We start from the raw sequence: 26,784 nt of genomic DNA on the forward strand, positions 1-26,784 counted from the left end.
ATGGTTTTTGTTTTGAATCATACATATGAAATATTTAAACAAAAAAACTTTTTTTTGTGTTTTCTTGCTAACAAAATATAGGTTTATCAAACGTAAAAAACTTTATGCTGATATCTCTTACAGAATCTTTACAATTTTGCCTCAAAGTGAAAAGTGCGCGCACTTACCCCAACCGACTCTACGTCTATCTATAATTCTGAAAATTTAATTGATCTTGAAATATAGGTAGGAATTAAGTTGGCAATTCTTCCTCATAAATTTTGAAATTTTCTTGCCTTGCAGTTTAGCTGAATATGTGTTGAAAACCTAATGCAGAAGGCTCATTTTAAAAGTGACGCAAGCCATTCTAAAATGATGCGCGTCAAAATTAAAAATGAAGTGCGTCATATTGAAACCAAATTTGCTTGATTCTTTTCTAAAAAATACATTTCACGTCGTAAGCCTCTATGGGCTCTATAGCAATTAAAGTGGTTATTGTACTCAACTCGAAAAATGGGAATAGCACTTGTTTCAACTGCCCAGAAACCATAGAATGTTGTGAAATAAATCGGTCAGACTCTTGAATTCTATATTTACTTGAATGAAACACACACACACAAAGTTTATTTACGTATTTTTTTTTAAACTTAACAACAATTACCCTTAATCTTACGAATAATTTGTAGTCCCCATAATTTGATTATATTTAATATTTCTCCATTTTTCATTTTCAAAAAACAAATCTCTGCAACAAAACACAAACTAGCAATTATATACGCCAATCCCATCATTATCCAAATCCATTTGAAATCTTCAACTTTCAACGATCGTAATTTTGGTTCAAATCCAAAATGCAACTTTTTAATTCGTCCAAGTCTAACTAATTCAGAAAATCCTATTCTTTGCCAGAAATCCATCAATCCAGATGATTGTACATCCAGGATGTGAGTGTTCAAAATTTGTTTGTAAATTGAATTCTCATTTATTGAAATAGTCACAAGTCTATCTTTCAACAAACATAATTCCTTAGACAAGCGAAATAAATGTTGACCATAGAAATTTTGTTGATTTTCATAAACTTTCCATTGGAATTTGGGAACTAAGAATGCATATTTTGTATCAAAACTATCGCGCTGTCTTATAAAAGATTTGAGGTTTGTTTCACCTAGAAATGAATTTGAGTATTTCTCCATTAGATTAGGTCTTAGTTTGAACAATGTCTCATCAATATCTGTTTGATATGCAATGATCTTCAAACCAATTGAATTAAGGTCTTCAAAAGACCTAATGATTTGTTCCCTTGGAGGTTTCGTCATGAAAGACTGTAAAAACGCATCATACGATGTTACTATCATGATTCCAAGTAATCTTGGAATCATGATAGTAACATCGTATGATGCGTTTTTACAGTCTTTCATGACGAAACCTCCAAGGGAACAAATCATTAGGTCTTTTGAAGACCTTAATTCAATTGGTTTGAAGATCATTGCATATCAAACAGATATTGATGAGACATTGTTCAAACTAAGACCTAATCTAATGGAGAAATACTCAAATTCATTTCTAGGTGAAACAAACCTCAAATCTTTTATAAGACAGCGCGATAGTTTTGATACAAAATATGCATTCTTAGTTCCCAAATTCCAATGGAAAGTCAATTTCATAGTAAATGAAGAATTTGGTACTTCAGAAAACGATTGTCCAAGTATTCCACGAAAACAGTCGATATAGTAATCACCAAAAATGGACCCTCGATGTGGTTTTGAAAATTTAGCAGCTGTTTCAAGCAAAACCTCAAGCAATATCAAAACCACAATTGTTATAACGAAGGCTTTCAAACGAAAAACAAAAGCAAACATTTTATAAACAGGAACATTTGGCTCTATGGGCAACATAACACCATAATCAATAAAGCTATAAGGATATGTGTACCAATCTATTGATTCTTCGAGAAACATCCAACTTGCAGCTGATATTTCAACTTTGCCACCTAGAACATAAGGACGAATATCGTACGATGAAAGTGAAACGTCTACATTCGATGTATTAAGTATAGCATTGTGCCTCTTGGCAAACGCATGGAAAAGATGTCCTACATAGCCTCCAATAAGCATATCACCGTTTACGTTTTTGGAAATGATTTGTTCTGGTTCTACAGCTCCAAACAGAATTGGTAATGATGATTTCTGTAGATTTCGCATTCGATTTGGAAAAACATCCGAATTTCTATTGTTCCAGAAGAATTCTGTTATTGTAAATTGCCCGAAATTGCTATAACTGTAGTAAGTCGAAGAAGTCACAAAATCTTGAAAAACTGCTACGACTTTAACCATTCTATTCGACCAAGAGAAATTGAAAATACTCTTCAATTTCTCCATATTACTTCCTGAAGAATTATTCTTGAGCACAAAAATTGTCTTACAAAACCGAAAGTGTTGAAGATGTTCCAATAGCCGCTTAAGAAATAGATCACTTGAATCGAATTGAACAATGGTAAGAAGGTTTTCATTGAACTCTCGCTTCAAATAAAACGAAGAGACTTCTGTTCCAAGAATTACTGGAATACCAAGTGAAGTTGTAACGTTACCCATGAAGTTGTCATCAAAATCGAAATTAGTAGAGATGTGGTCCTGTGACGGTTTGAAAAGAAAGACGCTATCAAATCTTTCGGCTTTGTTGATATTATTGATGAAACTTAGAAACTTTGCTTCAGTTACCAAAAATTCAGCAGTAAAAATGGCGGTGAAAGCAATAACATTAATTGTAATGTAATTCATCGCGATTTCATCAAATTTTAAACTTTTTTTTACAGTTTTAAATAAACTTCTGCCTTGAATTTCACTTTTGGTTGCAAGAACTCGATGGTAAATAATACAATGAAAGCATTTTAACTTGTAATGTACTTTTATCATTATTGAAAAAAGTCACTAATGTTTTCTGATGCACGTGTGCTGTTTTATTTTCTAATATTAATATAAATGGAGTTATGGATCGATTGATTGAAATTTCATAACAATTTATTGATGTCTTTAAGTAGGTACCTACTTTTAAATACACCATTTAAAATTTTAAAGTCATTAATATCTTAATTTAAGTAATTATTCAATGCATTAAATCAATAATGAAATGTACCTACACGTTTTTCACAAGTGGTTATATTTTTTTGTTTTTTATAATGGGAATGAGAAATCTCTACAGTGGACATGATTTAAGAGTGGCCAGTGACCTACTGCATTGGTACAATAAAGGCACCTACCTAATTATAAAATTTTGAGGAACGATAGGATAACTTGATAAATGGGGAGGTTGAATAGCAATATATTGTAAGTTCTCACTTATATGTTAGCAAATCGGCTGGTATGGATTTTATGGAGATAAAATAAACTCTTATAAGAATATTTTTAATTGAAATTTATTTTTTTGTGATTTAACTTCATAGGAGTCGTATGTTGTTCCTATAGTTTTAAATAGGAATATCAGAGAGCTTAATTAGATGAAATTTGCAGTAAAGTAACACCGTTGTTTGGTTTTGATCATTTTCTGTCATAAATATATAAATATCATTCAAAACATCGGTGCAAATGTTATTTAATAATAAATTGAAGTATAGCCATTCTATGTCAACTAAAATATATGAAAATATATTGATAAAAATTTCCATATTTTTTTTTTTTCACAATTCATTGCCCTAATTAGGAATCAAATAGTATTTTGGCCCAGTTTACAGTCTAAACGGATGGGCCGATCTACTTCAAAAGTTTAATTTTCTCAAAAACGGCTTCTAGGTTAGATTAGGTAGCAGTGGTTGTGGTTGGTTTCAAAAAGCTCACACCACCTCTGAAATTAGGGACCTCGAATCTATCTTGAAATTGGATTTTTGAGGATTGTACTATTAAGAAGTAAGAACCTCTCAACGATCCAACCTAACCTTAGCTTTGACTTCGTACAAAGTATAGATTATGGTGGTCATTGCCCGCCCGGCACCCACTTGGAGGGTACCATCGAGGATTTTTGCCAGTCAAAAACGGCTTCTACGATTTTAATTAAAAAAATCAAGTATAAATTTTTAAATAAGGTCTATCTTAAAATGATAAGCGTTTTTTTTTTTTTTTAAATCCTTATTAACGGTATCTCCCATAGAAACATTATTAAAATTTCAAATTGTCTCCCAAATAAGCTATGTACTTGGTCAATTTTGACGATTTTTTTGTATCCAAAAACATTTTAGACCGAGAGCCGGCAGCATATTTTGGCAGTTTTGATATAACCGAAATTCGAGTGTGCACATATCTAGATATGCACCACAGTATGTCAACGGAAAAAGTCTGGCAGTGATCTTTTTCAGCTTTCCCTTGCCAGACGCATCCAAAGTGCAGTCAAAAATCAACTTTTGGCGTTTTGCTAGGTATTAACCGAATAAATGATACACCAAAAAATCACAAAAAAATCCCCTGATTTCAAAAATGTGTACCAGAAGTTTTTTTTCAGCTTTCGGCCAGCCAGACCGCTTTGAAGCATTTTGAAATGCATTTTTCTAATAAAAAACCTAATAGCTTATTTTCTGTTGGGTATAACCGTATGATGGTAACAAATTAACATTCTATTAATCCAGTCAAATAAGGGTTTAACCTCGGAATGAATGTTAGTAGAATTTTTTTTTACTCAATATCTTCCTTTTGCCATTCTATAACATATCTCAAAAGTCTAGAAAAATCTCATGTCCGCTTGTCGCGATTTCAAGGTCAAATCGCGAAATGGAGATTTTCAAAATTAGCAAAAATAGGCTATGGTATTATATACACATATGATACATGATTTCAAGATATTTTTTAATACTGATTCCAAAAAATCTAAAATCAAGACAATCTGACGTCTCTGGAAAAAGTTATACCTGTTTTTCATCTGTCAACTCATATTATTATAAGAGTTGCAAACTTACTGCCGAAAAACCCTTAAAAGTTATGGTAGATGAACCAAATTTTGCATGAAGATTTTAGAATCCATCATTATTAAAAAGCGAAACAATCCATTACAAAAAATATATATACCTACGAAATAATGGTATTTTTTGATGGAGGGGCAAATTTTAGGATATGCACTAAAGAAGATTCTTGTTCATCTTAGGAATAAGTGCTAATAGGCTAATTTTTTCATTTTAATCTTTGTTTGGATATTCTTTAACTACCCTCAAAAATCTAAAAAAATCTCATGTCCGCAAGTCCTAATTTTCTTGGTTTGAAAATAAGGTGCAGATTTTAAAAAATTAATAAGAAAAGTTTAAATTTTTATATGTATACCAACATAAGCGACATGATTTAAAGGTATTTTTTTAACACTTATTCCAACAAAACTCACAAACAAATCAACCTGACCATCCTTGAAAAGTAATGCACCTTATTAATGTTGATCTGACACAAATATCTGAAGTGTAGTTTTTCAATTTTTTAAAATCTGTACCTTATCTTCAAACCAAGAAAATTAGGACTTGCGGACATGAGATTTTTCTAGATTTTTGCGGGTAGTTAAAGAATATCCAAACAAAGATAAAAATGAAAAAATTAGCCTATTAGCACTTATTCCTAAGATGAACAAGAATCTTCTTTAGTGCATATCCTAAAATTTGCCCCTTCATCAAAAAATACCATTATTTCGTAGGTATATATATTTTTTGTAATGGATTGTTTCGCTTTTTAATAATGATGGATTCTAAAATCTTCATGCAAAATTTGGTTCATCTACCATAACTTTTAAGGGTTTTTCGGCAGTAAGTTTGCAACTCTTATAATAATATGAGTTGACAGATGAAAAACAGGTATAACTTTTTCCAGAGACGTCAGATTGTCTTGATTTTAGATTTTTTGGAATCAGTATTAAAAAATATCTTGAAATCATGTATCATATGTGTATATAATACCATAGCCTATTTTTGCTAATTTTGAAAATCTCCATTTCGCGATTTGACCTTGAAATCGCGACAAGCGGACATGAGATTTTTCTAGACTTTTGAGATATGTTATAGAATGGCAAAAGGAAGATATTGAGTAAAAAAAAATTCTACTAACATTCATTCCGAGGTTAAACCCTTATTTGACTGGATTAATAGAATGTTAATTTGTTACCATCATACGGTTATACCCAACAGAAAATAAGCTATTAGGTTTTTTATTAGAAAAATGCATTTCAAAATGCTTCAAAGCGGTCTGGCTGGCCGAAAGCTGAAAAAAAACTTCTGGTACACATTTTTGAAATCAGGGGATTTTTTTGTGATTTTTTGGTGTATCATTTATTCGGTTATACCAAAACGCCAAAAGTTGATTTTTGACTGCACTTTAAATGCGTCTGGCAAGGGAAAGCTGAAAAAGATCACTGCCAGACTTTTTCCGTTGACATACTGTGGTGCATATCTAGATATGTGCACACTCGAATTTCGGTTATATCAAAACTGCCAAAATATGCTGCCGGCTCTTAGACTATAAGTTTCAAATATTTTTGTATTGAAAACTCTATTTTGAATACAAAAAACACCAAAATATTATCAAAATATTAAAATATATAAGACATTTTTTACGGCTGCATTTAGGTACTATAACAAACTATACATTTTTGTAAGACCAAAAACCTTATCTCTCATCTTGTTTAAAATAAAGCTGTTTGATGAAAGAATTTTTTTTTTAAATTAATTTTCAAAGTTCTGGCAAAAAAAAGAATTTTGCAAATTTTCCAGGTTGTTGACAGTAAAATGGCAATTTAAATCAAAAATTTCACTATATAAAAAAAAGTTGTTTATCAATATAATGTTCAACTACTTACATATGCTGACGATATTGACATAATTGAGAAACGCAGACCGATTTTAATGGCGCTTATGTGCGAGCATGGAAGTGGAAGCGGATAAAAGGTAGTTAACTCCAAAAATTTATAATTTGGAGTTGAGGTCACTTGAACTTATAAATTGAATTATATTCAATCGCTCCACTTAAAATAAAAATAATTTTAATAATTTTTTATTATTTTTGTTATTTTTTGCTTCGCGGATAAAACGTTTTTAATATGGTCAATGTTTACTGGTATATGCTGTCGTTAAAAAAAAATACGATATCCGCTTAAAATAAGTGGAATCCGCTTCAATTCTGAAAATTTTATGGTGACCTTCGTTTCATTTTAATGTGAATTTCCATCTTTAAAAAACCAACAAAAAATGAAAATTTAAAAATTATAGTCAGTCATTCCTTAGGTGCAGTTTACTATACTTATTACCAGGTTTTATCCCCCAGTAGCTGCCAGTTTTTTTTTTTTTTTTTCAATTTAAATGTTTCCACATAGAAAGATTTTCCACTTAAGTTAAGCGGAAAACTTTTAAATTTGCTCATTCTAGAAATTAAGATGATTTGTAAACTTAATTTAAGACGGAAGACATCTTGGCAAAAACAAAGAAATCCGCTTAATTTAATGTGGAATCCGCTTCTTTTAGGTTGTCTTTTTTCTTCGTGTAGTTAAAGTTCGAGCTGAAACAATATAACGCGATGTTTATTTAGAAAGGGATCTAAGATTCTAAGTGTTAGAAAATTGATCAGTATTTTAACTGGTTGGAGGAACTTGTTATATGAGGTTGTGGTCACCCTTAGGTAAATAATAGCCAAAATCGAGAAGGTAGGTTATAGGACGCTACAATTACGACGTTTCTTTTATCTGAACAACTCAAACATATTATAATTAATTTAGTGCATGTTGAACAATAATTCGAATACAGTTGTCTGTAGACAAGCAGCGACACCTCTTCCCTCAAGACTATATATTCAACTTTTTAATATGAAGAGTGATTGCCGTGAAACAGTAATAACCGTCAATTGTTGCACAACTTCAATAAAATGATCCAAAATACAAATTAATTTAGAATAGGAAATTAACACGAATGAACAATGAAACATATTAGTGATTCAATTTACAGACGAACTACACAGCAAGTTTATTGCATTATTTGTCGTCGAATAACTAAAGAAAGAAGTAAATTTTAAAGTTTGTTACAAGTTAGATAACAATGATTTACATTGGAATTAAAATAATTTTCTGTATCGCCTCCATTTTGACTGCTGAATTTTTGACAACCGAGGCGAAATTCCTGAATTTCATTGATAATATCAACAAAGTCGAGAGATTTGATAGCGTCTTTCTTTTCAAACCATCAAAGGACCACTTTTCGTCCGATTTAAATGACATCTTTATTCGCAACCTCACAACTTCACTTCGTATTCCAATAATTCTCTCAACAGAAGTCTCTTCTTTTTATTTGAAGCGAGAATTCAATGAAAACCTTCTTACCATCGTTCAATTTGATTCAAGTGATCTATTTCTTCAGCGACTATTGGAACATCTTCAACATCTTCGGTTTTCTAAGACAATTTTTGTGCTCAAGAATAATTCCTCCAGGAATAATTTGAAGAAATTGCAGAATATTTTCAATTTCTGTTGGTTGAATAGAATGGTTAATGTTGTGGTAGTTTTTCAAGATTTTGTAACTTCTTCGACTTACTACAGTTATAGCAATTTCGGACAATTTACAATCACAGAATTCTTCTGGATCAACAGAAACTCCGATGTTTTTCCAAATCGAATGCAAAACCTGCAAAATTCTTCATTACCTGTTATTTTTGGAGCAACAGAGCCAGCACAAGTCGTTTCTAAAACTGCTAACGGTAATACAATAATTGGTGGCCATATTTTACACCTTTTCCATACATTTGCCAAAAAGCATAATGCAATGTTGGATACTTCGAATGTAAAAGTTTCATTTTCGTTCTATGATTTTGATCAGCGTGTTTTTAGTGGCAAAGTTGAAATCTCAGGTACGAGTTGGTTATTTCTCGAGGATTCAATGGATTGGCACTCATATCCACATAGTTATACCGATTATGGTGTAATGTTGCCCATAGAGCCAAACGTTCCCATTTATAAAATTTTTGCTTTTGTATTTCATTGGGAAACATTTCTAATATTAGTTGTGGTAGTGATATTACTTTCTACAGTGCTTACAGCAGTTGCTAAGTTGTCAGGATCACATCGAGGCTTTTTTATTTTGGATTACTTTATCGACTGTTTTCGTGGGATACTTGGACAATCGTTTTCTGAAGAATCAAATTATTCATTTACTTCAAAACTGATTTATTCACTGATATTTTTACTTGGAATAATGATAGTAACATCGTATGATGCGTTTCTTCAGTCTTTCATGACGGAACCTCCAAAGGAAAAAACTATAAGATCATTTGAAGACCTTAATTCATTTGATTTGAAGATTGTTGCATTGCAATCAGACATCGATGAGACATTATTTAAACTATCACCGACTATAATGAAGAAATACTCAAATTCATTTCTAGGTGAATCAAATCTTAAAACTTTTTTAAAACACCGAGATAGCCTTGATGATAATTATGCCTTTGCTCTTCCCAAATACAAATGGAATATTTATGAAAATCAACAAAATTTCTATGGTCAGCAATTATTTCGCTGGTCTAAGGAATTATGCTTCTTAAAAGATAGGCTAGTGACTTTAACAATAAATGAGAATTCAATTTACAAACAAATTTTAAACACTCATATCCTAGAAGTGCAATCAGCTGGATTGATGGGTTTTTGGCAAAGAAAAGGATTTCTTGAATTAATTAGACTTGGACGAATTAAAAAGTTAGATTTTGAATTTGAATTAAACCGGCGGCGACCGTTGAAAGTTGAAGATTTCAAATGGATTTGGATAGTGATGGGATTGGCGTATGTTATTGCTGGTTTGTGTTTTATTGCAGAAATTTATATTTTTAAGAGAAATCTTTTGAAAAACAAATTATTTGTCAAAGCGAAGTAAAAATTTTTAATTACTCTTGTGCTTTTTTTTTTATTAAATTTTAAGGAACAAATAAAAATTTTTTTTTAATTTCAATTTCATTTGAGGTTAATAGATGCTAGTTTTTGGATTTTAACTTATTTTGATTCAGAAAAAAAAGAGGTTGTCTGTAAAGCCGGTTTACGGACGATGATTTTACGTGATAACGTCGTCAGAAAACAAGTTGTGTGCTTTTGTTTAAAATGTGTCAATTGAAGCGTTTACCTACTTTTTCAAACAATCATAATTTACAAGAATAAGCTAAAAAAAATACCTTTTTTATTTTCTCATTATATTAATTTTTTTATTTCAAAAGCTTATGCAATTTAAAAGCCAAGTATTTCTTCTTAAAAATAAAAGCATTTTTAAATTATTACAATGCGCAAAACGTATAAAAATAATTTATTGAGAACAATCATTTTCATCAAAAAAAAAAGAAAAAAAACATGAATTTTTATCTTCTCACGTCATTAATTCCATTTTTTTCCCTAACAACCTATAAAAAATTTTATACCATCTGAAAGCTTATTGTCTTAGCTCAAAATATATATATCGATCAGGTCTATGAGACATTTACAAAAAGAGCTAAAATTTTTTGAACTCGATTAAATTTCATTAAAAAAAGCAAAAAAAAAAAAACATTTATGTTTATGTTCTCAGGCTATAGAATTAAAAAAAAAAAATTTATACAATGTAAAAGCTTATTATTTAACCTTTCATATGACGTATCAATCTCATTTCAAAGATGACTACAAGAGAAGTTAGAATTTTTTAAAGTCAACCATGTCGAATTTCCAGACTGAGATTACGGTACTTCTCACACTGGTGGCTGTTCGGGGGGGGGGGGGGGGGGGGGGCAACAGATCTCCACTGGTGTTTTGAGGTTTTTCGCAAGTTTCTTGATTTAACATTGTGTAGTCTACCGTTATGTGTGATATACCAAAGGTAATGGTATCAGGATGCACATAAAAGTTTAATAAAATTTCTATCTGCTCTTGGTCTAAAGTTATAACTTGTTGAATTCTAAAATTTTATTTTACCGTTATCTCAAAATTGTGTTTACGAAAATGATTGAAACTTCGCACACATATAGTCGTAGTCATGGTCTATCATTATTCCAGGTATGCATAAAGCCAAAACCTACATGTCCTATAAGTTTGAGATTTATTGAACGCTCCAAAAAATCAAAAACTACCCAAAAAAAACCCTAAAAAACAAGGTGTTTTTCACTGAGGGAAAAAATAAATTGAAGTTAAAACGTCGTTGTTTCAAAGATGAACTACTTTGAATTATGTGACTTTAAGATGCGAAACCATCAAAACTTAACCTTTTTTCCACGTTGATTTTAAAATGTTTATCTTCAACGCAAAATCATTCCGAATAATAATTAAATCAATGTGGTTTTCATTGATTTTACGTTGTTGTATGGTGGATTTTCCCTCAGTGTTCAAAAATTCATATTTCGAAACGCAGAGTGTTGGAAAAAAATCCATATGAGACGCCTAATTTTTTTTCTCTCATCTTTCACCTGGCATTTTTAGAGTTGTCAAAAAAAATTTCCTTTACCCAAAATCATCATTTTGTCATAGCCCCACCACGGGTACAACGTTCAAACAAAACGTTATAGCTTAGTTTCAAATTTTTTTTAGAATATTTTCTTAAATGCAGTTATTCTTAAATAAATCTCATCTATCTATAGCAATTCTCTACGACTTCGCGTTTAGATTTTAGCCCAAATTTCATCTTTCCGTTTTACCCCTGTTTACTCTATTAAATGACGGAATTTTTAAAAATCTTTCATTGGATTAAGCTTTAGGTTATTATCTTTCAAATAAGCTATAGAAGATTTTTGTATCTCTAATAGTTTATTTTTAATTTTGAATTGAAATTTTTTGCCGCACTGCGAAAGTGCGAGAGTGTAACGTTAGAAAATGGCGTCACTTTTTTGTGGTGGCTGCCATGGTCACGTCAAAAAAATGACATGACATACACAAAACGAAGTATGCCATTTGATCAGAGGCGTAGCTAGCCCAGTGAGAGCCCTGTATCCAAATTATTTTGGGGGTCCTTCCCCACTTTAGATATTTTTTTGAAATAAAAAAAAAATTAAATAATGTTAGCTATTGTTAATCAACATCTAAAAAAATAAATGTCCCATTTTCAAAAATTTTATAGTTCAAAACTTTTTATTTTATTTTTTTTTCGAATTTTAATTAATATTAAAGATATATAGTAAATGTTTTTAAATTAAAAACTTGGTAAAAATTGAATTAGTGACTTCGTAAAATTTCAAAAATTAAATAAACCATTCAATGTCCATATAGTACCGTCAACAATGATAAAGACCTTGTTTAGAAACAAACATTTGAAGTTTTTCATCAAAATCCTTTGAGTCGTTTTTGAGAAAATATAATTTTTCCAGAGTTACCGTTATTTTTTGGTCATACAAAATTATTTCAATAATCCCTCTGGAGTCGCCACATACCAAGTTTGATAGAAACACGGAAAAATACTATTGACGCGAAAAAACATGGACACGTGTACAAAAAATTATTATTTTAAGTTTATAGATTTTATTGAATTACACTCGTCATGTGCTCTGTATCTTTTGGGTCCCTATATCCCGGGGAACCTGTTACATAGATACAGCTGATACAGCGGTAGCTACGCCCCTGGTTATTATAGCCGTGTTTTATTGGTAACTCAGTACTTAGCTCAGTAAAATTTTACAAGGGAAACAACAACAAAAGATTGCTAAGGATAAACAAAAGTTTTTTATTTGTTGGTTTATAGAGACAATTTTTTTCTAAACTTATACATTTTTGACCCTTCAACAATTAAGATTATTAATAAATAAATAAAAGTAATCAATTGTAGTTGTTTACAACATAAAATGTTTACTCAGTAAAATACTGAGTACCAATAAAACACGGCTTATATTGTATAGATATACAAATTTTCTAACATTTTTCAAACAAAAAAGAAGAAAATATTAATCAACAAATTATAACTAAATTTTGACTTTTATCATGAAACCGTTCTCAAAATTTGAATTTTTTTAAAAACATCTAAAATATTTATTGATTCGTTAGAATCGATTTAAATCGAATAACGGTTCGAAAAATATTTTTTTTATTTAAAAAAAATCAGTCTTAATCACAGTATCACATTGATACCTACAAGAATTTTGATCAAAATTGTTAGAACCGTTTTTGTTAAAATTAGCTTTTCTCTCATAGTTATATGGCAGCTCCGAATTCACCTACACAGTACCATCAACCTTGATAAGGATCAATCCAAGGACTTTAATGAACATGAAATATAATTCGAATAATTCTCTGACTCAGTTTTATATAATTCAACTTGAGTTTATTTTTGGTTTGAAATTTCAATGCCCTAACAGGCATTAGAAATTATGATATACAATATTTAGTATTTCGATACCCCTAAATTGTGATTCTTTTTTTTTACAATTTAACCAAAACCACATTCATTAACCTATTCCATTTCAATGACTGGACAAGCACATACAAACAAGCCAACCAACCAACGTCAACGAGTAGAAGATATAATAAATTTATAATTGTATCGTGTTTTATTTTTTTGTTTGTCATCCTGTCTCAACCCTATCCTTCTCCCTGCTGCAATGCAGAAAAAAAAAATGTTCAATAAAAAAATATGCATTTTTTCGCGTTTAATTTATTAATATCGACATGGTTCGCAAAAATTGCCTTCAGACTCTATTCATGTACAACTTCTCAATTTGTGTTGGGTTATACGGTTGTTATAGGGCAATCAATAAAACCACCGTTAATGGGTTAAATAGCCCACCATATCTGAACCATAATTTTCATTTCGCAATGAACCACAAAAACTTTTTATGTTCTGAGTTCCTACTGAATGTTTTTAATTTTTTTTTTTTTTTTTTTTTTTTTTTTTAATTTTTACCTCAGAACGCATTCATCATCATGTTGTATTCTTCAATGAAACAAACCACTATAACTTACCACATTTCGCAATGTGAAATGAAATTAGGCTATACGCTTGAAATGAAATATTTTTTTTTTATTTTTTATAAAACATAATAATTTAGGTCACGACTATTCTCAAATCTAGACTTTCATTCTGCCGGCAAAAGAGTTAGATGGGTGATATCACGTTAAGTCAAATTAAATGATTTAAAAAGGCTTCAAGGCTTTAATAAAAAGACTTCAAGATGTGAAAAGGCTTCAATGAGCGATAATACTTTTTGAAATGAAAAGTCTTCATTAAGTAAAAGGGCTTCGATTTGCGACTGGACTTTTTGAAATAAATTGTCCTCATGAAGTATAAAGGCTTCAATAAAAAGTCTTCATTAAGTAAAAAGGTTTCAATTTGCGATTAAATTGCCCTCACGAAGTAAAAAGGATTCAATGAGTCATGAGACTTTTTAAAATAAAAAGTCTTCATGAAGTGAAAAGGCTTCAATGGGCGATGAGACTTTATTAAATAAAAAGTCTTCACGAAGTTAAAAGGCTTCATGAAGTAAAAAGGCTTCATGCTTCAATAAATAGACTTCATGGAGTAAAAAGGCTTTAATAAAAAGACTTCAAGAAGTAAAAAGGCTTCAATGAGCGATAATACTTTTTGAAATGAAAAGTCTTCATTAAGTAAAAGGGCTTCAATTTGCGACTGGACTTTTTGAAATAAATTGTCCTCATGAAGTAAAAATGCTTCAATAAAAAGACTTCATGACGTAAAAAGGCTTCAATGAGTCATGAGACTTTTTGAAAAAAAAAGGCTTCAGTGAACGATGAGACTTTTTAAAATAAAAAGACTTCATGAAGTAAAAAGGCTTCAATTTGCTATTAAATTGTCCTCATGAAGTAAAAAGGCTTCAATGAGCGATGGGACTTTATTAAATAAAAAGTCTTCAAGAAGTTAAAAGGCTTCAGTGAACGATGGGACTTATTAAAATATAAAGTCTTCATGAAGTATAAAGGCTTCATGATGTAAAAAGGCTTCATGAAGTAAAAAGGCTTCATGAAGTAAAAAGGCTTCAATGAGCAAAAAGACTTTTTGAAATAAGAAGTCTTCATGAAAAAAAAAGACTTCAATGAGCAAAGAGACTTTTTGAAATTACAAAGTCTTCATGAAGCAAAAAGACTTCAATGAGCGATAATACTTTTTGAAATGAAAAGTCTTCATTAAGTAAAAGGGCTTCAATTTGCGACTGGACTTTTTGAAATAAATTGTCCTCATGAAGTAAAAAGGCTTCATGACCTAAAAAGGCTTCAATGAGTCATGAGACTTTTTGAAAAAAAAAGGCTTCAGTGAACGATGAGACTTTTTAAAATAAAAAGACTTCATGAAGTAAAAAGGCTTCAATTTGCTATTAAATTGTCCTCATGAAGTAAAAAGGCTCCAATGAGCGATGGGACTTTATTAAATAAAAAGTCTTCACGAAGTTAAAAGGCTTCAGTGAACGATGGAAGTTTTTAAAATATAAAGTCTTCATGAAGTAAAAAGGCTTCATGAAGTAAAAAGGCTTCATGAAGTAAAAAGGCTTCAATGAGCAAAAAGACTTTTTGAAATACGAAGTCTTCATGAAAAAAAAAGACTTCAATGAGCAAAGAGACTTTTTGAAATTACAAAGTCTTCATGAAGCAAAAAGACTTCAATGTGCGATGAAACTTTTTGAAATAAATTTTGCTCATGCTTCAATAAAAAGACTTCATGGAGTAAAAAGGCTTTAATAAAAAGACTTCAAGAAGTGAAAAGGCTTCAATGAGCGATAATACTTTTTGAAATTAAAAGTCTTCATTAAGTAAAAGGGCTTCAATTTGCGACTGGACTTTTTGAAATAAATTGTCCTCATGAAGTAAAAAGGCTTCAATAAAAAGACTTCATGACGTAAAAAGGCTTCAATGAGTCATGAGACTTTTTGAAAAGAAAAGTCTTCACGAAGTTAAAAGGCTTCAGTGAACGATGAGACTTTTTAAAATAAAAAGACTTCATTAAGTAAAAAGACTTCAAGTTACTTTTTTGAAATAAGGAGTCTTCATGAAGAAACTATTTGAAATAAAAAGTCTTGAAGAAGTGAAAAGGCTAGGCGATGCGACTTTTTTGAAATATAAAGTCTTCATGAAGTAACTTTTTGAAATAAAAAGTCTTCATGAAGAAAAAGGCTTCAATGAGCGAAAAGACTTAAAAAGAAGTCTTCATGAAGTAAAGAGCCTTCATTGAGTATCTATTTCATTTCAGAACGAGGCTCTCCTCTGTCAATTTTATCGTTTCCAATTACCATGATTTGTCAAACCAAAAATGAGTATCGAAGAAATTTTAGCCAAAACAATTTCTTCGTCCTTTGATCGAGTTTTTTTTTTTTCTGTCCAAATATTGCCTACTTATGCCATTGAGTAGCTTCACTTCTCAAAGAATGAGTGAGCCATCTCCTGGTTTATATAACTCCTTACTCTCTTAATAGCCAGGTCAACATGTACAATCTATGATATGGTTAAATCCAGATTCCAGATCCAGTTATCCTTCTTACATCTACACCCACACAGACAGACGACTAACGCACACAATAGTAAAATTGCTGTTCCTCTCTTGTTAATTAACTGTTGAAAGGAGAACATTGCCAAGGAATGAAGATAAATTATTTGCTTCTGGCAAATTCATTTCATTTTGTCACCCTATGGCAGGTGAGTTATTGTCATGAATTTTCGAATGATTGTGTAAGGAAGAATATAAAAGGACATTTAGTGTTGCTGCTGTGTTGTAGCTGGTGTATAGTCATACTTTATGTAGGAAACGGTACATATCTTACGGCAGTATAAGAAGAGTTTGCTTTGGTTTTGGATTGAAGGCGTTTGAGTTTTACTGCTTAAAGATAAGGAACATAAACACAGAACAAAAAAAAAGAAAGAGAGTCAGAGTGAGAGCGTTTAGCAAACGTGTTTAAGATAAGCAACGAAAGATACTTAAAATGGTTTTTATGGTTTGTGTTTTGTTCTGGTTTTCGAGCAGATAAGAATATTTCGCCAGAAAATGCTTGTTGAGCTGAAATTTAGGAATAATAAAAATGCTTTTTTGGTGGTAATTTATGTTTTTCTTTTATTTTTATTTTTGGTACTTTGGATCTTGAGTTTAATTATTGGAAGACATAAATATTGGAAAAAAAAAGAAGAAATCACAAAATGGTGTGATATTTTTCTCTTCAAAGAATTCGACAAGAAATTATGGGACAAAACCTCTATTTCTTCAAGAGCGATCACTTCCTTTCTAAAAATATATTTATCCAGGGTTTCTAATTTTTATTTTTTCAAGGATACCATCCATACTATAAATTGGGATAAGTTAATCACTACGAATCCAATATCTCAAGGTTGTAATGAGTGGCATTTTGAGTTTTTATCCATCACCTTTTGACTTGAATGGTCGCTATGCACCTTTTGTGAGGATAACCGTGACTCAATCAATAGGTATTAGCTATCTCAAGTTTCACCACTTCTGTGTAGCACATTGGATATAGTGATTCTGTGTATCCTTAATAGGATAATAATAATAATATTACCTTTCACTAAAGATTCGCTATAATTTGTAATTGCTACCCCGAATATTCACAGTCAAAGTGAATTAATTAATTTTCACTTGTTATGATATCCTTATGCGGTATGATGGTGAGTCATGAACAAAAGCGTTATATGCAAACAATATCTACTCCTTAGGTATATTGATATCACTGTTTAGTTGTCAAACGTGTATCGTTGAAAGCAAAGCGCAATTGTGGTTAAGAGTGTTTTAAGGAAGATTCAAGATGGAACGCAATTATTTTACAAGGACGAACGTAATTAGAGTTTTGTATCGCAAAGATGATTATGGTAAATATGAGAAGAAATGTGATACACTTTTGGTTACACTTTTTGATGAGTATTATACTTTTTAATTAACAAATAAATATTATATTTCAATATTTTGTATTTATTTGTCAATCTTGAAGAATAAATCATTTTATTTAGGTACCAAAAAATACAGGTAATTTCAATGAAAACCATAAACATAACCAATGGCTGATCCCGTTCTTTCCAAAACAAGGGATGTTTTCGGTGGAAAGCTTTTGCATGTGGATTTAGTTGAAAGAGCTCTATAAAGTTGACTCGTCAATATTTGATCTGGGTTTTGGTTGTTAGCTGAACTCTATTAGGAAGGTGTTTCTTCAGTTTAGGACTGAGTGAACTTATTTCTGACACTGATGGCCAGAGAAAATTTAACTTAAAAATTTGAATACTCACAATTTTTAGACATTTTTAATTGAATAATTGTAAATAGAGGTGAATTTTAAAAAAGTGATAGAAACAAAATTGATATTAGAATCTCATTAGATTATAGATGAGAAATAGGTATATGAAAATCACACATACAAACAAGAAATGAAAAAAAAAACTGCAACTCGAGATATGGAAATTTTAAAAGTCAAAACTGTGAACATCCATGTTTGAAAAATAATTCACCAAAAAAATTAGGTAATCTTATTAATTGTAGCTAATTAAATGCTAATTTGTTGCGCAAGCCAAAAATTTTAAGCTCGTATAGTTTTTGAATTATTAAATTTTCGCTTAAATAAGTCTAAATTAGTAGCTTTATAAATTCTGTTCAATTCCACAAAAATGGTTTTTGTAGCCTCAACAGTGTTTTCGATATTCAAAATTCGGCTATATCTAATAAGATTGAAGTTAGCGGACGAAAATAGGAAAACTATTATTGTTTTGATGCCCAAAATTGTAGCTAATTAAATGCTTATTTGTTGTGCAAAAATTTGTAACTCCACTTACTTAAAGTTTCAGAAGTGCACTTCCGGTTTGATCAGGCCAGTGGAGACATTTTTAAAATATCACTTTTTGAAGTTTTTCTTTTTTCCATTAATTTTGAAAACAAGATTTTTTATGAAAACCCCAATTTTGACAAACCGTTTTTAAAATATTCAAGTAATCCAGTCAAATAAGGGTTTAACCTCGGAATGAATGTTAGTAGAAATTTTTTTTGCTGAATATCTTCCTTTTGCCATTCTATAACATATCTCAAAAGTCTAGAAAAATCTCATGTCCGCTTGTCGCGATTTCAAGGTCAAATCGCGAAATGGAGATTTTCAAAATTAGCAAAAATAGGCTATGGTATTATATACACATATGATACATGATTTCAAGGTATTTTTTAATGCTGATTCCAAAAAATCTAAAATCAAGACAATCTGACGTCTCTGGAAAAAGTTATACCTGTTTTTCATCTGTCAACTCATATTATTATAACAGTTGCAAACTTACTGCCGAAAAACCCTTAAACGTTATGGTAGATGAACCAAATTTTGCATGAAGATTTTAGAATCCATCAGTATTAAAAATCAAAACAATCCATTACAAAAAATATATATACCTACGAAATAATGGTATTTTTTTATGGAGGGGCAAATTTTAGGATATGCATTAAAGAAGATTCTTGTTCATCTTAGGAATAGGTGCTAATAGGCTAATCATTTTAATCTTTGTTTGGATATTCTTTAACTACCCTCAAAAATCTAAAAAAATCTCATGTCCGCAAGCCCTAATTTTCTTGGTTTGAAGATAAGGTGCAGATTTGAAAAAATTGAAAAACTACTCTTTAGATATTTGTGTCAGATCAACATGAATAAGGTACAATACTTTTCAGGGATGGTCATATTGATTTGTTTGTGGGTTTTGTTGGAATCAGCGTTAAAAAATACCTTGAAATGATATGGGTTATGTTGGTATACATATAAGAATCTAAAGTTTTCTTATTATTTTTTTTAAATCTGCACCTAACTTAGTTTAATCTGGAAAATCTGGAAAATTAGAACTTGCGGACATGAGATTTTTTTAGATTTTTGACATAAGTTATAGAATATCCAAACAAAGATAGAAACAAAAAAATTAGCCTATTAGCACTAATTCCAAGATTGTACCAGGATGTTTTTTAGTGCACATCCCAAAATTTCCCTTTTTCTCAAAAAATACCATTTTGTCATAGATATAAATGTTTTTTTGCATTGCATTGTTTTGATTCTGAATGATAATGGATATGAAAACCCTCATGCAAAATATGATTCCGCTACCATTACTTTTAAGGGTTTTTCGGTAGTAAGTTAGCAACTGTTATAATAATATGGGTTGAAAGGTGAAAAACAGGTATAACTTTTTTCGGAGACGTCAGATTGCCTTGATTTTAAATTTTTTGGAATCAGCATTAAAAAATACCTTGAAATCATGTATCATATGTGTATATAATACCATAGCCTATTTTTGCTAATTTTGAAAATCTCCATTTCGCGATTTGACCTTGAAATCGCGACAAGCGGACATGAGATTTTTCTAGACTTTTGAGATATGTTATAGAATGGCAAAAGGAAGATATTGAGCAAAAAAAATTTCTACTAACATTCATTCCGAGATTTACCCCTTTTTTCTCCTTATTTTACTGTATTAAAGATTTTGTTAAAAAATGTAAACTCAAAAGTAAGCTTTCAAAATCCGAAAAATGCGAAGTTCAAAATTTTTGTTTGCAGAAATTTGAAGTAACATAGACTAGGACGAGACCCAAAAACCTCGGTTTTGTAGTTCGATTAGTTTTCTTGTTATTCAGTATTCCGCTAAAATAAGACTCAATTTCATATGTAATGGTCAAAATTTTCAAAAAAGTTGATTTTTTAAATTTTTTACTTTTTTGTAGATTTGCAAAACAAAATTTGTTGCCCAAAAATTAATTTTGTAGCTGCCCGAAGTCATTTTATAACCATTTTTGTTAGTTTAAAAAGTGCACTTCTGGAAGTTTAACAAAAAAAAAAAAAACATAATTAGAAAAAAACTATTTTTCTCGCGACATATTAACACATTTTGTATTAAAACCTTTACAATATGCCTCCAAAATTTGGATTTAGGGACAGTAAACGGTTTTTTATCATAGCGTAATCGATACAGTTATTGACACCCATAAGGAATTTTTCAGTTCACACAGCTGGCAAATATAATTGGTATGGATATGTGAAACTTTTAGTACATTTTTAAATACCTTACTCAATTGTTTTTCATTATATTTGTATTAAAATCGGTTAAGAGATTCGTGATATTGTTAAATTTTGATTTTTCTAAAACTCTACCAAAACATATAATTATTGACACTCTTGTACAGCTATTGACATCACATATTTATACAATTATTGACATACTTGTACAACTATTGACACCACATATTTATACAATTATTGACATATCTTCAAACAGACAGTTGGAAATACAAATTACGATTTTTTTGTTGAGGCTGATTTAAGTCATTTTCTTAAACCTTTACGTGGCACCCTTTGAAGGGTGTCGGCTCAAAAATGCCTTAAACTAGCCGTTCGCCTGTTTTGTGGCCCAAATGGATTTTCCTTTTTGTCTTCTTCAATAAAACCCTTGACGGCATGAAGTACATCCTCTCCCAAATAACATTTCAGCTTTGATAAAGGTATTACCGAAGATACGGGAGCGGGTCATAATTCTGCTTGTCAAAATTCTGTACGACAAAATTCTGTAGGGTCAAAATACTGTGAGACCATAATTCTGTACGTCAAAATACTGTATGGACAAAATACTGACTTGCAAAATTCTGTTTTGTAAAATTCTGTACGGCAAAATTCTGTATATCAAAATTCTATAAAAATGCTGTAAAAAAATATCGTTTTGATAATGTACAAAAGTGCGCGCGCACTTTTTTACATTATCAAAACGATATTTTTTTACAGCATTTTTACAGAATTTTGATATACAGAATTTTGATGTACAGAATTTTGATATACAGTATTTTGACCAAACAGAATTTTGCTACACAGAATTTTGACTTTCAGAATTTTGCTCGTACAGCATTTTGCACATACAGAATTTTGACATACAGTATTTTGGCATACAGTATTTTGAATACAGAATTTTGCAACATACAGAATTTCGACCCCAACCCCGAAGATACATTTCACCTTTTGTTAAACTTTAGTTAGGTTGTTGGGCATGGAAAAGAGCAACGTTATACAAGTTAGACCCTTTATAACAATGAACTTATAAGGTCTAAAAGAATCTTAAACGAAGCTTTACCGAAGCTCTATCGAAGCTTTTAGATACGACAGATAGTTTAGTTTATTGGCTAACCAAGCTTATCCGAAAAACAAGCTTTCTTCGGTTAAGTTTCTTTAGGAGTATTCAAACAACTTACTACAAGTTGTTAAACAAGTTCGAACTTCTATAAGCAATTAAATTCTAAAGCAAGCTCAATACAAGCTGTATCAAAAGTGGTACCTGCGAGATTTCAAATGTCAGAAGCTGTTGTGTTAGTTGAGTAGTTCGAGGAATATGAAAAAATTTGGCTGCAGCCTTTTTGGACATCTTTTGTATCCTCACAGCTTCAAGAGCGTTTTTCGAGGTCCGTTTTGGTGTATTTCCTAGTATATTAAGCCCTGATTTTTCAATCGTCAGTTAGACTATCAGAAGAATAAATGTCGATATAAAAAAAAATTGTATTCGTAGGAATAAGCTCTATCTGAGGTTTATCTGACTATTGAAAAATTGGCCCTAAGGCATTTTTCCAGCTTAGTATTCATTTAAAAGAGTGATCTAATACTCTTTATAAGTACAATTATAGACACAGTGTCAACGTTTGTACTCCAATACAAGACAGTTATTGACACAGGGGTGTCAATTATAGAAAATGTTAAAATCTTCAGACAGTAGTTGACACCCCATTTTATTAAATATATAATAAGAGAAAAACAATAAAAATACATTAAATCCTTCTCCAGGACATTAAATTTCATATATTATAAACTTTTATGATCATACTTTTACTAAGTACAACATAATTATCGACTTACATGTTAAGACTCCTTAACGAAATAGACACTTTTTTACCAAAAAAACACACTCTCGTAACAGTGATGTTTAAGTTTCAAAATTTAAAACAAAATTGAGTAGCTACCTCCCAACTAAAAACAAAGAGTGAGAGAGTAAGAAAGAGGGAAGAAATTAAAAAAACGGTTTATATAAATCGTTGCGATTTTTTCCTATAAAACGTTCTTTACGAAGAGGGTGTCAATAATAATTGTATCACTTACGCTATCTCTTTTTCAACGGAGTCAAAAATTTGGTAAAATAGATTTTTGGTTTATACAGAGTGTCCGGCTAAGGATGACAGATAGGTGCATGGCACGCTACTTACCTATGACTTTTATAAAACCAAAAAGAAAAAAAAAATCCATCCCATTCATAAAACATAAGTTTTTTTTCGTTCATAGCCACGAATAAATGATTTTTTCTATTTTCTTTTTTTTTTTATTTTTTACAATAATTTACAATAAGCAGTTAAAAATTTTCAAAGCTGTTGCACTTGCTCTTGTGAAAAATCTGAAATTTGTTTTTTTTTTTTATGCAAAATTTGAAAAAAAAGATTTTATAAAAATACACCTGTGGTATAGATACAAAAAATCTATAGGAACGTTGCGGCCAACTTTTTTAAAAATAGCTGTGAGCGTCTTAAGGGATTTTTAAAATGTAGTATGAGAAAATTATTGGTATCAATATGCAAAAAAAACGTATCATTTTCTTCAAATTTGGTACAGATGATTTTTGGTTTGTTTTTGTTTTTTTTTTTTTTATCTCACTTGTATCTCCCATACAAATTTTTCAAGTTAGACCAACTATCTCGAAAACGGCATTAACTTTGCAGACGTAGTATTGAAAAATATTGCAATAAAACTACATTTTAAGTTATTCTCAAAAAAGTCAAATAACAAAAAAAAAAAAAATGATTTCATTTCCCAAAATTTTGCATTAAATGTCGGCTCCAATATTTTTATTAAATTTATACATACCTTCAGAGGCAGCTTTTAAAATCTACCAGTAAACTAACATACAAGGATTTTGAACTGCAAGAGCAAGTACGTGCGATCTAGTCTCGCATTTTATTTTAAATGCTAGGTAGGAACAAAATATTTGTTTGCTAATTTTAAGCATGGGCAATGAAAAAATATATTTAGCTTAGCATTTTGAAGGAAATGTAGTCTACTTTATTGAGCTATGCTTAAGCTTATGCCTATCTCAGTAAAAAAAAATAAAACAACCAAAAAAGAAAAAAAAAAATCAAAAAATCGAATATTTTGATTTTCTTAATGTTTGTTTTGACTTTTTTGGAATGAATTTTTTTTAAATTTAAAAACAACACTATTCTGATAGGAATTTTAATTTTCTATAAAAATTGTTAGTACACTGTATCAAAATTTTGCGTTGTCTACGAGATGTATTGAAAAGCCCAAAAGAGTTGGCTTTTGCCCGCTATCTTCAATTTGCATCCTCTCATTTAATAGCATTTCACGGTTTTATCTTCTTTTATAACCCATTGAAAAACCCGCGTAAACGTCGTATTTCCTTTTTCTATGTTATTTTAAACATAATTATTTATATTCAAATAACAGTAGAGTGCGTAAAAAAACGGACCAACAAATTGAGTGATCAGATCTACATTATTAATCGGTGACCTTTTCTGAACTCAAATCCGTTAGTAAAAATTGGTTTTAACATTTTGCACGCTAAAAAATTCAATAAAATTATTTTAAATGTAGATATGCACATTAAAACTTTCAATAGATGAATCTCAGAACTGTGGATCCCATTCATTTCCCACCCACCTTACGTCATACTTAATCAACAATATCGAAATAAACAATAAATTTGAAATGCAATAAGTTCTATGAGCAATTGAACAGAATTTACTTGTATTTCCCATATGACAGTTTCTGATGTTTCCACACAGTCTTCACGATGGTTCTCATATAGAAGTTATACTAAATGCCAGTTAGATGCACTTTGTCTGCTTCTGCGTTTAATAAAATGACTTGTTTTTCATTTAAAACTGGTTATTTGTAATAATTTAAACACAAAAAGTGAAGCATAAAGAACTTTCATGACGAACCTAATTGGTTCAATCCGTAAATTCGCATTCTGAAAAAAAAACAACGGCAATTAAATCAACTTTCAGGTTTAAACTTAAAGATAATCTTGGGAATTTCCCATTATTATTGCGCATAAGATACAGCCAATGCAACAATAATAAAGATTAGAAAAATGTTTTTATTCAGTCTTATTCTATGTTTCAATCTTTCAAGTTCTAGTTCATATTCGCAGTGTTTACATATGACAGACTTTTAAAATGGTGTCAAAAATAAGTTCATTTATTTCGTTGGCTATAATTTTGATGATCATTGGTATTGGAGCAGAACCGTCTTCTGAAATATCAGAAGCCGATGTAAAAGCTGGACTTGCTTTGTTAGAAAAAACTGTTTGTGGAAATGTTGATTTGGATGCTGAAAAGGGAATCGATGATGTCAATATCTCCAATTACCCGTGGACCGCCTTGATAATTTATATGGATCGTGATGAGAAGAAACCACTTTGCGGTGGATCATTGATTCACGAAAGATATGTTCTAACTGCTGCACATTGTGCTCGCGTTCATGGAGAAAGTCTAAAACTGTAAGAGGTTTTAATTAATTGTATTTTAATGGGTAACATTCAAATCACAGTTATTAATCACAGGGTAAGCGTCCGCTTAGGTGGTTTTAATGTCGACACTCAAATCTGTGATAAATCAAAGAAATGTGGACCACGAGTACAAGAAATTGATGTAGAAAAGGTAATTCATCACAAAGACTATAATGGCCGTAAACTCTCCAATGATATTGGTCTTGTTCGACTTGCCAAAAATGCTGAAATTTCTAGTAAGTTTTTTTTTATAAATTTTTCCCATGATTTTGAGTATTTTTTTTTTCTTTCTTTTAAAGCAAATGTTAAACCAATTTGCTTACCAATAAAACCAGTTTCAACACCAACTGATTTCAGTGAAATGATAATGTTAACCGCTGGATGGTCTGTTTTTGAAAATCGTCGAAATAGCAAAAATAATCCTGGTATTCTAGAAATGGCTGCTATTTCAGTAAAACCTATTGAATACTGTAAAGAACATTTCGATAAGTTACCATTGAACAAAAACGAAATATGTGGTGTTGGAAATACTTGCAAAGGAGATTCTGGTGGACCATTGTTTAATCGTTCTAAGGATGGTGATATGCTTTACACACAATATGGCATTTCTTCAGGTGGTGACATTTTATGTGATTCAAATAGCACTGGAGTCTTTGTTAATGTTGCGGAATATTTGCCATGGATTGCTAGCAACTTGAAAGAATCTTAAAATGGATTTAATGAAAAATCGATCTCAAAAATGGGTTTTTCGATTGTATCCGTGTTTGATAGTAAGTTTTTCGTTACAATCTTAGAGTAAAAGTTTCAGAAAAGAAATTACAGTATTAAAATGTTCAAAACTCTACTTTTTTTAAGTGAAAATTAGTAAATTTTTCAAAAAAAAAATCGAAAATTAATATTATTTTAAACAAAATTAAAGCTTTTCAAAAAATAACATTTTCAATAAATTTTATCAAAATCCAATTATTTTTCTTAGCCCTGATTTTTCAATCGTCAGTTAGACTATCAGAAGAATATATGTCAATATAAAAAAAAACTTGTATTCGTAGAAATAAGCCTTAAATGGGGTTTATCTGACTATTGAAAAATTGGCTATTAGAGAAAAAAATATTTAAGAGATAGCCCCAGCGCTTTTCGGCACCTCAATTTTTCAAATTGCAATTCCTCAATAGATGATAGGGAAAAAATACTAACGTTATTAGCATTTAATGTCAAGATTTGAAAGCCTATGGCAAAGCTCACGAAATTCTGCTTTTAAAAAAAAAGTATTACCTATTCAGATTTTTTTAATAATATGAAATTTTGATTTTGTATAGAATTGTATTTCGGTTTAAATTGTATCAATTTCTAGAACATCGCATTTCATTTTTGATG

At 30.4% G+C, this 26,784-nt stretch overlaps 3 protein-coding genes across 3 annotated transcripts; 2 read left to right on the forward strand and 1 right to left on the reverse strand.

The window, feature by feature from the left end:
• Positions 1-1,472: 1,472 nt before the first annotated feature.
• LOC129914992 (uncharacterized) lies at positions 1,473-2,756 on the reverse strand. Its single transcript, XM_055994448.1, has one exon. The coding sequence runs from the start codon at positions 2,754-2,756 to the stop codon at positions 1,473-1,475; it is 1,284 nt and encodes a 427-aa protein (XP_055850423.1).
• Positions 2,757-7,740: 4,984 nt separating this feature from the next.
• Positions 7,741-9,781, forward strand: LOC129914993 (uncharacterized; the record flags this gene model as incomplete). The annotated part of the gene is made up of 1 exon (XM_055994449.1): positions 7,741-9,781. A coding segment is annotated over exon 1 (1,764 nt), but the record flags the coding sequence as incomplete, so codon positions are not given.
• A 15,236-nt stretch (positions 9,782-25,017) lies between these two features.
• Positions 25,018-26,269, forward strand: LOC129916121 (serine protease grass-like). The gene is made up of 3 exons (XM_055995913.1): positions 25,018-25,401; positions 25,465-25,646; positions 25,710-26,269. Exons 1-3 carry the CDS (start codon positions 25,079-25,081, stop codon positions 26,117-26,119), a joined length of 915 nt encoding a protein of 304 aa, XP_055851888.1. The 5' UTR covers positions 25,018-25,078; the 3' UTR covers positions 26,120-26,269.
• The last annotated feature ends 515 nt before the right edge of the window (positions 26,270-26,784 follow it).

This window comes from Episyrphus balteatus, chromosome 3, assembly GCF_945859705.1.
Source record: "Episyrphus balteatus chromosome 3, idEpiBalt1.1, whole genome shotgun sequence".
In the NCBI taxonomy this organism is placed as follows: Eukaryota; Metazoa; Arthropoda; class Insecta; order Diptera; family Syrphidae; genus Episyrphus; species Episyrphus balteatus.

What these genes read in the sequence shown, in the direction of transcription:
- LOC129914992 (XM_055994448.1), bottom strand. Translation starts at nt 2,756, where the DNA reads ATGAATTACATTACAATTAATGTTATTGCTTTCACCGCCATTTTTACT.
- LOC129916121 (XM_055995913.1), top strand. Translation starts at nt 25,079, where the DNA reads ATGGTGTCAAAAATAAGTTCATTTATTTCGTTGGCTATAATTTTGATG. An exon ending in CATGGAGAAAGTCTAAAACT is followed by an intron (nt 25,402 to 25,464) that starts GTAAGAGGTTTT and finishes TATTAATCACAG; the next exon opens with GGTAAGCGTCCGCTTAGGTG. An exon ending in CAAAAATGCTGAAATTTCTA is followed by an intron (nt 25,647 to 25,709) that starts GTAAGTTTTTTT and finishes TTTCTTTTAAAG; the next exon opens with CAAATGTTAAACCAATTTGC.